The sequence below is a fragment of the Carettochelys insculpta genome, chromosome 3 (assembly GCF_033958435.1).
Source record: "Carettochelys insculpta isolate YL-2023 chromosome 3, ASM3395843v1, whole genome shotgun sequence".
In the NCBI taxonomy this organism is placed as follows: Eukaryota; Metazoa; Chordata; order Testudines; family Carettochelyidae; genus Carettochelys; species Carettochelys insculpta.
Window position 1 is genome coordinate 211,325,979 of NC_134139.1, and position 11,457 is coordinate 211,337,435.

Below are 11,457 nucleotides of genomic sequence, written 5' to 3' on the forward strand. Positions count from 1 at the left end.
GCGCTACAAAGATGTCTGCAAGAGAGACCTCAGGGTGGTAGACATCGAGCTGGACAACTGAGAAGAACTAGCAGACGACTGCAGCAGATGGAGGCAGGGGTTACACAAGGGTCTTCAGAAGGGCGAGATGAGGATCAGAGGAGAAGCGAGCGCACAGAAAGCACACTAAGGACTTGCCAGACACCCACCACATCTGCAAGAGATGCAGCAAGGACTGTCACTCTCGTGTGGGTCTTCATAGTCACAGTAGACGCTGTAAACGAAGTCCTCAATCGAAACTTTAAAGGGCGCGATCCATAGTCTATGCAGACTGAAGGATGCCTACTACTATGGTTGTTAAACACTGGTTTGGATGGACAAGGAGTCCTGGGGCACTACAGACTATCAGATTGACCTGGACATAAGCTTTCATGGGCAAAAACCCATTTTGTCAGATTCAAGGAGAGAAAGTGACAAATTTCCTCCTTCATCTTACAAACTGGGTTTTTGCTACAAAAGCTGATGCCCAAATCAATCTGACAGTCCATGTGGTGCCCCAAGACTGCTTGTTGTTTTTGCAGATGCAGAGTAACTCGGCTACTCCTGATAATTTGAAGGGTTGGTTAAGGTGATGTTACCAACCCCATTCTTATCTGGTGCAACAGTCTGCATGTCTTGCTCACTTCAGTGATGACTTGGCTGATTTCTGTCAGAGAAGTGCTGGAGATCCTTTCAAGAGGGTACTTCATCCCCTTTATCTCCTTTCCTCCACTTATTCTGGGACCCCTCACATGTATCTTTTGCCACAGAAAATTGACTGTTGTGAGTCTGGGTGCTATAGGAGCAGTTCCCACATTGCAGAGGGAGGGGATTTTAGTCCAGATATTTAATGGCTTCAGAAAAGGCTAATATTACTCCACAGATTTCTAAGGGTTCTCAGGTTCAAAGTGATGATGGTTCTTACAGCAATAATTCCATCACTGGACCAAGAGGACATGTTCTCAGCCCTCAAATGCCAGGGTGCGTGCTTCTGTATAGCAGCCCACCCCTCCTCCAGAAGGGGTCTGCTCTGAATCCGCAGCACTTCCAATACATGGCCTTCCTGTTTAGCCTCTCATCTGCCCCCAGTGTGTTCTCAAAAGTTGTTTTTGTGATAGTGGCTCATCTCTGCAAATGGAATATTCAGATTTTTTCCATGCTTAGATAACTGCCTTCTCTAAAGGCACATAGTTCTTCAGCAAAATTTTGATGGCCTATTTCTCAAACACCAAAAAGTCCGCCTTAACCCCAGTACAACATCTAGTGTTTGCAGGAGCTTATCTCAGTACAGTAATGGTCAGATCAGTCCTCCCTTCCCAGAGGATCATACCTCAAGCCACTGTAGTCACTACCTCTCAAACATTGTCCAGAACTTGTACTCAGCTATTGGGGCACACGGTGTCTTACATTTGCAATAAATCATGCAAGACTTCATTCCCGTTTCCAAGGCTGGCTCAGAACTGTTTACTTCCCAAGCAGACACATCTTAGATGTTCTTCTTTCCATAGCTTCAGTGGTAGTGAAAAAAACCACAAACCCTCAGCTGGTGAAAGAGCTGTCAGAGTCTTTGCACAGGGGTTCCCTGTGCTGAAACATTGGTAATAAGAGATGTAACCCGACTGGGAGCCCACTTAGATGCTCACACTGTTCAATGGAGGTGGCCTTCTCTTGAGTCCACCCTCATGTCAACTTGCTGGAACTGAGGGCAGTCCATTTTCTTCCACTTAGAGGCAAATGCATAAAAATAATGCTTATGTCACACCTGTTTAATGTAAATCACCAAGAGGGAACAACATCGCCTTCCGTCCCAGCAAAGTAGTGAAACTTTGGAGTTGGTGCATCTGATGGCAGATCAGTATCTGGGCAACTTACCTTTGTGGCGTACAAAACACCCAGTGCGTGCTCTCAGCAGACACTCTCTCAAGCTCGTGAATGGGAGATAGAGATCTGTCAGTGTTCCCTGTAAGCTGAGCTCTTGGACGGCTGTTCTGGAGAGATTCAGGTGCCATCCTGGCGATTAGCAGAGTGCCCACAGCTACCCACAGTGGGCAGCATGTGTTTCTATTGGTGGGGCACATCTGCACTTGCGTTGGTGCACATTACAAAATTCAAATACCTATTTCATATGCAGAGGGAGGAGTGGTCCCAGTTCTGCTTGAGAGGGGGTCACCGCTCCCTGTTCTCCTTGGTTGGAATCTAGCCCTTCTTTGTGCATTTTCCCTGCTCCTCTGGCGACGATCGACTTCGCCAAGGTGATTCTTGGCTGTGTGGGAACTACAAGACAAATCTGGTTTCCTTCTCGCTCGGCTCACTGATTTGTCATCCAGTTACCCATCTCCCATTTCAGGGTAATAGTCAAGTCTATCACCACAGTCTTGGGCTTCTCCATGGGGGGTTAAAAACACTTGTGTTGGGAGTACAAAGGGAGTGCAAGTAGGTAGTAGAAAAACCCTACTTGTGACACCCGTGCCTAAAAGTGGATGAGATTGAAACTTCCCATCCCAGTGCCCTCTTATGGCAGGACAGCATGCAAACGTGCTGACCACTGCCCCAGATTGCTCACACTGGAAGCCAGCCTTGCAGGGGGGAAATGTAGTCAGAAGGTGACCCAGGGTTACTATCCTTCAGCCAGGTAGAAAGAGCCCCATTGCCTCTGGTTTAGCCCCTGGTGTACAGCTTTTCTGTCTGTCCGTTTCGTCTGAGTTCGCTTTGACGGCTCTGTTTAGGCATGCTGCGGGCTGAACCTAGACAGAGCATCTCTCAGGGAGAAATACTGTCCTTGGTCAAGAAGGACCTGTTACCCTTCAGAATGGTTTAACCACAGGGTTTGGAAAAGAGGTCTGTGAAGTCATCCTCATTCTGCAGCAGTCCAGAAAGCACTGGCCAAGGAACCTGCATTGCACACGCGGAAAAGAACAGCCTTTGATGCAGGCTTGGTCAGCTACAGTTGCTTTCCAATGTGGAAAGGGGACATTATCATCCTCCAGTCTGGACTTCTGTACAACACAGGCCAGAGACCTGCCTCTCAACTCTCAGAGCAGAGTTGCTAGAAGAAATACCTGCAGCTCTGGGATCAGCAGAGGTGCAGGTCAGCAGGTGGAGTCCAGGAGGCTGTCCAGACAGAACTCAGCCAACAGCCTTTATTTCTTCGTTCAGTCAAGTTTCACTTCTGGTGTGAATGGAAACAGTGACTGGTTTGGGCTGTCTGAATGGGCCTGGCCTGGAGCATAGACCACAAAATCATCACAAGTTATCGTGATCTCAGCTATACGAGTGTCTTCTGGATGGATTGTTGGAGTTCTGTGTGCCAAGCACCATAGAAAAATGGGGACCAGCCTTGGGAGCATCCTTACATAGTATGTGGGACTCTCCATGTGTGCACTCTTGGGTGGTGAGAGTCCTCCAGCTGGCCTGATTAGGCAAGCTTGCTACTGGCTTTTCTAGGTGCCACTGTCTCTGAAAGGCAAGTTTTGCAAATGTTTGTCTGTCTGTCTGTCTGTGACACACAGGCTGTTGCCCTGTAGTCCTTGAAGCAAAGATTTCATAGCTGCTGCCAGTACAAGGGGAAGATCCTGCACCAGCTGGTATGTGTGGCATTTGTGAAGTCATGTGGGAAGTGAACAGAGGCTTTCTCCGAGGCCTAGCAACATTGTGGGAAAAAGGTGTCAAGGCCTCATCCGAGGCTCTTTAAGGCTGGAGTCTGTTTCTTCCCTACCCCCAGAAGGAATAGGGGCTTTGATCATCATCAGGAACAGATCCCAGTTGGGAGCGTGGTGACAGGCCTCCTGGGTGTGCACGTGCCCGGCATTGGGGTGGGCTGTAGTACCAGTAGGTACTGAGCCACCAGCTCCTCCCCAGCACTCAGTGACCGTGGGCTAAACTTAGTTTGCTCAGAAGAAGGTTTAGCTCTGGGGCCTCAGCGGTTGCTGTCTCTGAAAAGTATTCAGGTCCAGCTAAGCCGAGAATTCAGTGTGCCAAAGAGAGTGGCTTTTCAGGTGCTGAGATATGCTTTGGGGGAGGGTGGGGGGACAGAGACAGACAGGCTGTGCCCCTACTTCCTCAGAATGGAACTGACCTGCTGGCACATATGATACGCTGTTGGAGGCTCATTTCAGCTGAAAGCCATGTGCACTGAGGGACATGTCAGTCACCCTGACACAGGCCTGAGTTTGTTGGTAATTGTCCAGTGCAGGAGAACATGCAGACAATAACCGAGCTACAGCAGAGACCAGTTCAGAACCAGAACCCAGGAAATGGGGTAACATCTGTGGGATGTCACCTTAAGGAGTTACATCAGACACTTAGACAAGTGTAAAATCTGTAATTGTTTATACAAAGTACAGCCAGGGGACTTTCTTAGCCTGCTTTGCAGTGTTTAAAAGCTGTGATGTGACAGTACTGTGGAGGATGGCTGGAATGACCCAAAACAAATGGGATGCAGTGATCGCTGCCTACAACTGGAACAGGAAGGAGGACAGAGAAGTAGGGGAGCCAGTCTAAAGGAGCTCCTGGGAACATCACTGGGGACCGCACCTTGAGACCTGGTCTCAGTGTGCAGTTCAGTCAAAAACAAACAGCATGTTCAGCTGTGGAGAGCCCTGCAAACCCCTGGAGCTTGGCTTTCTAGCCACAATTGGATAGCCATGATTCATTTTTGCAGAAGCTGATAGAAATTTTGAATTCAGAGCCCTGCAGATTTGCAGACCGCTGCAGTACTGTGTATGTGGGTAGCCACAGATTATTTTCATGGATGATAAGTTTTGTATCTGCCCAGGTATCTAGAGCTGCATCAAGAATGGGATAGTGAACAGAGAAAATTGGGGTGCAGATCTGAAAATCAGTGTTGTGGTGTGGCTTTAGGTTCTGGGGCCAGCGCTGGTCAGATGCTTTGTTTCCCATGGACTACAGGGTGAATTGCTTCCATGTGTTTACAGTGCAAGGGAGCCTGCTCCTGCTCCATGACCTGCCCAAAGCTAGCAGCAGCTGACACCATGAGCAGTCCTCTCCAGGCTCTGCAAGCTCTACCCTTTCCTTCTGCAGGCCAACAATTTGCATGCCCCCAAATTCTTAGGCTCTGAGTTCTTGAGGGAGAGTGGGAATAATTGGTGGGGCTAGTTAATCACTAAATTGCTGGCAATGGGGCAGAAGTCCCCCAGCCTGTCTATACACTTCAGTTAATTACATTACAGTGTCCAGTCCTGAACTTCTGGATGTGCGGAGTCACTGCCTCTGTGGAAACAGCATTCCCCCTCCATCATTAACATCACCACAGATTTGCCCTCTCAGCCATGGCTCTAGTGAAACCCCATGAGAGTTTAGGACAAAGCTTGAGAGATTCAGATAGGAGCAAGTATAAGGGCTGCAAACACAGGGTTTCAGATAAAAGAAAAAATACAAAATGCCTTGTGCAATTTCTGTGTTAGCAAGTTCCTTTCCTGCCTAATGAGTATTTTTCACCCAGTTGTCAGTCTGCAGCTCCTGTCCAGTTCAGAGACCAGCGAGCCATTTCCATGAGAGATTCATGCTGGTACATGGTGGTTTTGTAATGGATAACATCTTGTGCCCTTCTTTCTCTTTTATGCAGGCCCAGACCTTTTGCCTCTGTTTAATCAGCGTTTTGTTAATTTTGGATTATCTCTGGTCTGTGCCCTTGACATGGTTCTTTTCTTGGTTCTTCTGTACTCGCTAAATGCTCAAGCCTGCCCCTTGTATAGATCCTAAACTCTTGACTGGGCTAGATGGAAAGGATCCATTCTCACATTTGGTTGACAGCTCTGAGAAGGCCTCTGCCTTCCCAGTTTCCTTAACAGCAGCTCTGGGACACATCATTACACTGTTTACATCACTCGTAGTCTCCTTTCCCATGCACATCCCCTGGTAACTGACAGCCCATGAGTTTGTGGTTTTTGGCAGAGACCACATTGCTGAACTAGCACAAAGACAGGGGGGAAACGGGCCCTTCTGGGCATGTCTAGGGACTCACTGGGTGTGTACTTAACTGTGTCCCCCACAAACTTTTTGTCATTCGGGGTGGCTGGATCCCAGTCACCTGATTTCACAGCATAGTGAAGAATTGGAAGTGATTCAGAGAAGAGCAATGAGAATGATCAAGGGCCTAAGAAGACTGAAGAGCTTGGGATTTTTACCTTGGAAAGGATGCTAGTAAAAGGGAACATGGTGTATGTGCAATAACAGAGAAAGGAGCATCTCTTCTCACTGTACAAAAGTGCCTGGGTGCTCTGTTTTTATTAAAAGGGGGCAAAAGTAAAGCTGATACAAAGGAAACCCTTTCTCTACCTGTAGAACACTGCTTCAAGATTTAGTAAGATGCAAAAAAGGGCTGTCTTAGTGCCAATATCTGCTGTATGGTACTTCTATCTTTTCTGAACCCTCCTTGCTCGTCTGCTATATGTTCTTCTATCTGCGATCTTAATCTCTCAGTATCATAACCAGCACCTTGCCTAGATGGCTCATTAGGGCAGTCGTTCTGTAGTTCTTGCACTCCAGTGCACTTCCTTTCTTGGGTATTGTCACTAGCACAGATCTTGTCCATTCCTTAGGTGCCTTCCCTTCTTTCCATGCTATATTGCTTAGTCGGTGTATTTCCTGAATCCTGCTTTCTCCACCATATTTGATCATCTCTCCTGTGATCTTATCATTTCCAGGGCTCTTGTTGTTCAGTCGTTTCACTTCTTTTTCTGCTTCCTCCTTTGAAATATCCGTCTCGCTCTCGGTGCTCGGGGGGGAATATCTCTTTCAATTCTTCAATCACTTTCTCAGAGACACTCGGGTCCAACTGTGCCTTGTATAGATCAGTGCAATATCTCGTCCATCACTGCACAATCTTCTCCCTGTTCATGAGCACTTCTTCATTCTCATCTTTGATCTGCATCTGCTTCAGTTGCCATTTCCTGTTAATATTCCTAATTGTTTTATACACCCCCCCGGTCTTACATTCACCGTAATACCTCTCTGTGTCTTCACATTGCTCCTCTAACCATTTCTCCTTATCCCTTCTGGCTGCTTTCCTTACCTCATTGCATTTCATCCTATATTGCTGTTCTGCCATCTCAGAGACATCTCTTCTGATTTTCAACACTCTCTTCTCTTGAACCAACTTGAGTGTCTTCTGAGTAATCCACTTGTTATTGATCTTTTCTTCTTCTGGAACAGTTTGCTCAATTGCCTCTTCTATAGTGATGGCTACCCCTGCGACTCTCTTATGTAGGTCTTTCTCTGTGGCAATATTCTTAATTTTCTCTTTGAGCACTGCTCTGTGTGCATTCCCTGTTTCTCCCTCACATAGCCTCACCACGTCTCTTCTTTTCCTAAATTGTCTCTTACATTTTCTTTTGAGTTTTATGTTGACATTTGCGATCGCTAGACTGTGGTCTGAGTCTATATCCGCTCCTTGGAAAGTTCGGCACTGCTGTACTGATGTTATCCATCTTCTTATCAAAATCATATCCATCGTGTTCTTGGACTTCCCGTCATTAGATTGCCACGTCCACCTCCTACAGTCCTTTTGTTGGAATCTTGTGTTGCAAATCACCATCTCATGCTCTGTAGCAAACTCTAACAGTTTCTCACCTTGTTTGCCTGGTATTCGGCATAATGCATGGTTGGAACAGGAGAGGCAGACCCCACAGAGAATGGACAGATGATGTAGTAGATTGGTGCGGAGCTAGTCTACAGAAACTAAGCCACTCCGCACTGGACAGGGAAAGATGGAAGGAAATAGTGAGAGAGACGTCGGACACCAACTGGCGCTGAGCCCACGGTTGATGATGATGATGATGAAAAAAGGGCTGGCGACTTACAGTTCTCAAAACTATTCAGCATAACCACAGTTGCTAATAGTGGCAGCAACATTCCTCTTTCTTCAGGGTTATGCCAATCTCTGGCTTTTGAAGCCCACAGTGAAGTTTTAACTGTAGGGTACGTTATCACACATCTGCTACCCCAGGGTTTTCTCCCCTCTCTGCATTGTCTAGTGCTGCTACTGTCGGAACCTGGTCTGATCCAGTCTGGCAGCTCCTACATTTGCAAGCACTTTCGGAAGGCAGATGCCGCTGGCTTGGTTCATAAGGAGGCCCTTAAATAACAAAGATCTTGCTCTCCACGGAGGGAGATTTGACCTCTGCCTGCCTGTTCTGATCCTTGCCTTCTGCTTCCCGACTACGGTGTGCACGATGCCGAGGGAAGCTGTGCAGCAGAGCGACAAATCTCCTGACTCCAGTGACTGTCCTCCCTCCACCCCTCACTGGCTGTTAAACTGCAGCAGACCCAGTTTGTGATGTTAACGTACTGTTCAACTGGGAGATGTGGCCGTACAGTTCTTAGGGTTTGTTAATGTCCCTTAATGCTCCTAGTGTGTGTTCACCTTTGGAATAACGCCCAGGAAGGGCCAGACATAGTGCTGGAGCCTACAGGACAGGGGAGAAGCTCTGTCTCTGGGCTGTAAGGAGGAGAGAAGCTGCTGGCAAAGAACTGCCAGGCAAGGCCCCCTGGCACTGGGTGGGAGAGGAGGTGCAGGCTGGGCTGGATCTGCTCCTAATCTCACTGCCACTTTTTCAGCTTCTCCCAGTCCCCAGCACTGGAGTTGGACAAGTTCTTGGAGGATGTGAGGTAAGGAACCGCTGCCGTCCTATGCCGTGGGACTCCCCTGCCTGCAGCTGGCCCTGGGCAGGTCTCTCCCTGGGTGCTGCCTTGGTTTGCTTGGAGAAGGCAGGCTCCCCTGTGATGCCGCTTCTCTTGCAGGAATGGCATCTACCCACTCACAGCTTTTGGGATGCCTCGACCCCAGCAGCCCCAGCAGGAGGTGGTGAAGTCTCCCATTGTCCCGCCCTCAGTGAAGACCCCAACACCAGAACCTGCTGAGGTGGAGACACGCAAGGTGAGGGTGGGAAGGCGCCTGGTCTCCCTCTAGGGGCTGCCCCATGCCCTGACAGTCCATCATGTGACCTCTGCTTCCCTTTCAGGTGCTGCTCATGCAGTGTAACATCGAGTCGGTGGAGGAGGGAGTCAAGCACCATGTACGTTCCATCTCCCATGTACACATGTCCTGTGTGGACAGGGTCTTAAGGCTGTTCATAAGGTCTTAGTTGCCCCTTGGCTGCAGCATTGGGGTGAGCGGTGTGGTGTCCTGGATATACTGCCTGTGCCTGGCCCAGCTGGCTGCCGAGTGCTGCGGCCCGAGCCAGTCTCCACTGTGCAGGGGCAGGCCTGGCAAAGGAGGCAGTTGTCCCATGGCCCAGTGATTCAAAAGGGCCCAGAGCTCCTGGCTGCTGCTGCTAATACTACAGAAGCACCTGAAGCCCTTCAAATCGCTGCTGGAGCTTCAGGGGCTGGGGGGGGCATGATGCAGGCAGCACTGTGGGCTCCCTGCCTCCCCCAGGAGCCCAGCGAGGCTGAGCAAAGCCCTGTCAGGCCTTGCTGACACCAGGCCAAGCTAAGCAGCTAACTTGGTGTGGTGCTGCCACTCGCAGCAGCATCCATGTGCTTTCTGCAGGAGTGGGCCTGCCGTGCTTGGAGGCCTGTACCAGGCCTGCTCGCTGTTCGTGATCCTTCAGGTGACCTGCACTGATTACAGTACTGTGTGGGGGCAGGATAGGGAGCAAAGGGCACAAGCCATCAGGGCTGTGGGGGGAGGGACTCTCTCTCTTCCCCCTCCCCTCCCCTCCCCTCCCTGCCACCTGACTTGTATGGGACTCACAGCTCCTTCTCACGCGGGTCTTTCTCCTGCAGCTGACGCTGCTGCTGAAGCTGGAAGACAAACTGAATAGACACTTGAGCTGTGACTTGCTGCCCAGTAAGTACCTGCCCTTCCCTCCCTTCCCCTGGGCCATGGGCACCTCTGCCTGTCTCAGACTCATACCTCCTTCATGTTTCAGATGACAATATCCAGGAGCTGGCTGCTGAACTGGTCCAGCTGGGCTTCATCAGTGAGGTGAGCTCCTGCTCCCCCTGACTGCATGGTGGTAGCTCCCAGTCACAGCCTCCCTCCTCCTGACAGGGCTGTGCATGTGCTGTGTCCCTCCTCTGATCACTGGCCATAGAGTCCTGCCATCCTCTGTGCATCTTCCCCCTAGCAGGGCTGGCCTCCTGCTGTGAGCTGAGCTTCTGCCTGCTTAGGGGTCTCAGCTGGGCTTGCTTGGCCTCTGCCTCATCCACACTCCTCTCTGTGCTCCACTCTTCCCAGGCTGACCAGAGCAGACTGACCTGTTTACTTGAAGAGGCGTTCAACAAGTTCTACTACGCCCGGAATGGTGCCCTGACGGCGGTGACGGTGTCGTCCTAGCAGCCCCTCCACCTGGTTGGCGTTGCTTAGTTGCCCGCGCTCCTTTACTGAGTCTGTCCATCTGTGTAGGGCACCAGTGAGACCCTAGACGCTGCGCTTGGAAACTCATCCTGCATGTGCCGTCGCCAGGCCCAGCGACAGTCTGCCCTGCCTGTCTATTAAAGGGGACTTTGAGTCAGTATTATTTCGGCCGTGTGTTGGTGGAAGTCCAGGGGGCTGCGCGCCCAGCGGGGCTGCCTGCCTGCCGCGGGTGCGGAAATGTGCATGGCGTTTGGTCTGTTGGAACTGTACCGAGTGTGGTGGGTTTTCTTTTGCACAAGAGAAATGTTTTTATTTAAAGGTAGAAAAGAGAGGAGCCCCCTCCCCCTCCGTGCACACCACACTTGCCATCTGCCTCTAGCACCGTTCTCTCCGCCCTGGGGGCAGAGCTGAGTGGGGCTCTGGCCAAACCCCATGCTCACCCTGGCCGGGAGCAGCCCTACAGCTCTCCATCACTTGTGTTTACGTCTATTCTGCAGCAGCTTGACAGAGGCAGTGCTGCAGGAGGGGTGGCGGCGTCCAGCTGGAGCCAGAGGGGCAGGACTGGGCGTGGGAGCAGGTGCTTCCCTGGTTCTTGCTGGAGGGGCAGCATGGCCTGGCTCCTTCCCATACTGGTTCCAGGCCCTGGGTGTGGGGGGGTGTGTGTTGCGGGGGAGGAAGCTGGGCCTTCTGCTGCCAGCTGTCCTCCATGCCTGGAGTTCTGGATTCTTGCTCCTCTCCCAGGAGGGCTGGGGTTGTGGTGGGGTGAGGGGCTCTGAGCGTTGGGGCCAGTCACCAGTGCTGGGGCTTGGGCCAGACACTCCTCCCGCCTCTTGTACCTCCCCCCCTGCCCCTACCTCTTGTAGCTGCCTCTGTACATGGAGCCTCCTGTGTCCCGTTTCTGTCATCTCCTATTTTTAATAAACTGTTTTGTAAAGAAGCGAATGCTGCCTCTCTGCCGCGTGCAGCCCCGAGCCCCGAGCCGGGGCAGGCACAGCGCCCCCCAGTGCCCCGGGCCCGACCCATGGCAACGGGGATAGAGCTGGGTCCAGCAGCGGCCGAGGAAACGCCGGGGCCGCGCAGGAGCGGTGAAGCTGCTGGCCCCTGGCAGGCTCGGCCTG

General features: G+C 51.0%; 1 protein-coding gene across 2 annotated transcripts in view; it reads left to right on the top strand.

Moving 5' to 3' along the window:
- The window catches only part of NRBP1 (nuclear receptor binding protein 1), a 92,640-nt gene extending 81,364 nt beyond the window's left edge, over positions 1–11,276 (top strand). For both annotated transcript variants that reach the window (XM_074991600.1, XM_074991598.1), the window contains exons 13-18: positions 8,596–8,646; positions 8,779–8,914; positions 9,000–9,053; positions 9,766–9,829; positions 9,912–9,967; positions 10,220–11,276. In XM_074991600.1, the coding sequence (XP_074847701.1) occupies positions 8,596–8,646; positions 8,779–8,914; positions 9,000–9,053; positions 9,766–9,829; positions 9,912–9,967; positions 10,220–10,318 (460 nt within the window). In that variant the 3' untranslated portion in view covers positions 10,319–11,276. The remainder of the gene's footprint in view (positions 1–8,595; positions 8,647–8,778; positions 8,915–8,999; positions 9,054–9,765; positions 9,830–9,911; positions 9,968–10,219) is intronic.
- Positions 11,277–11,457: the final 181 nt, after the last annotated feature.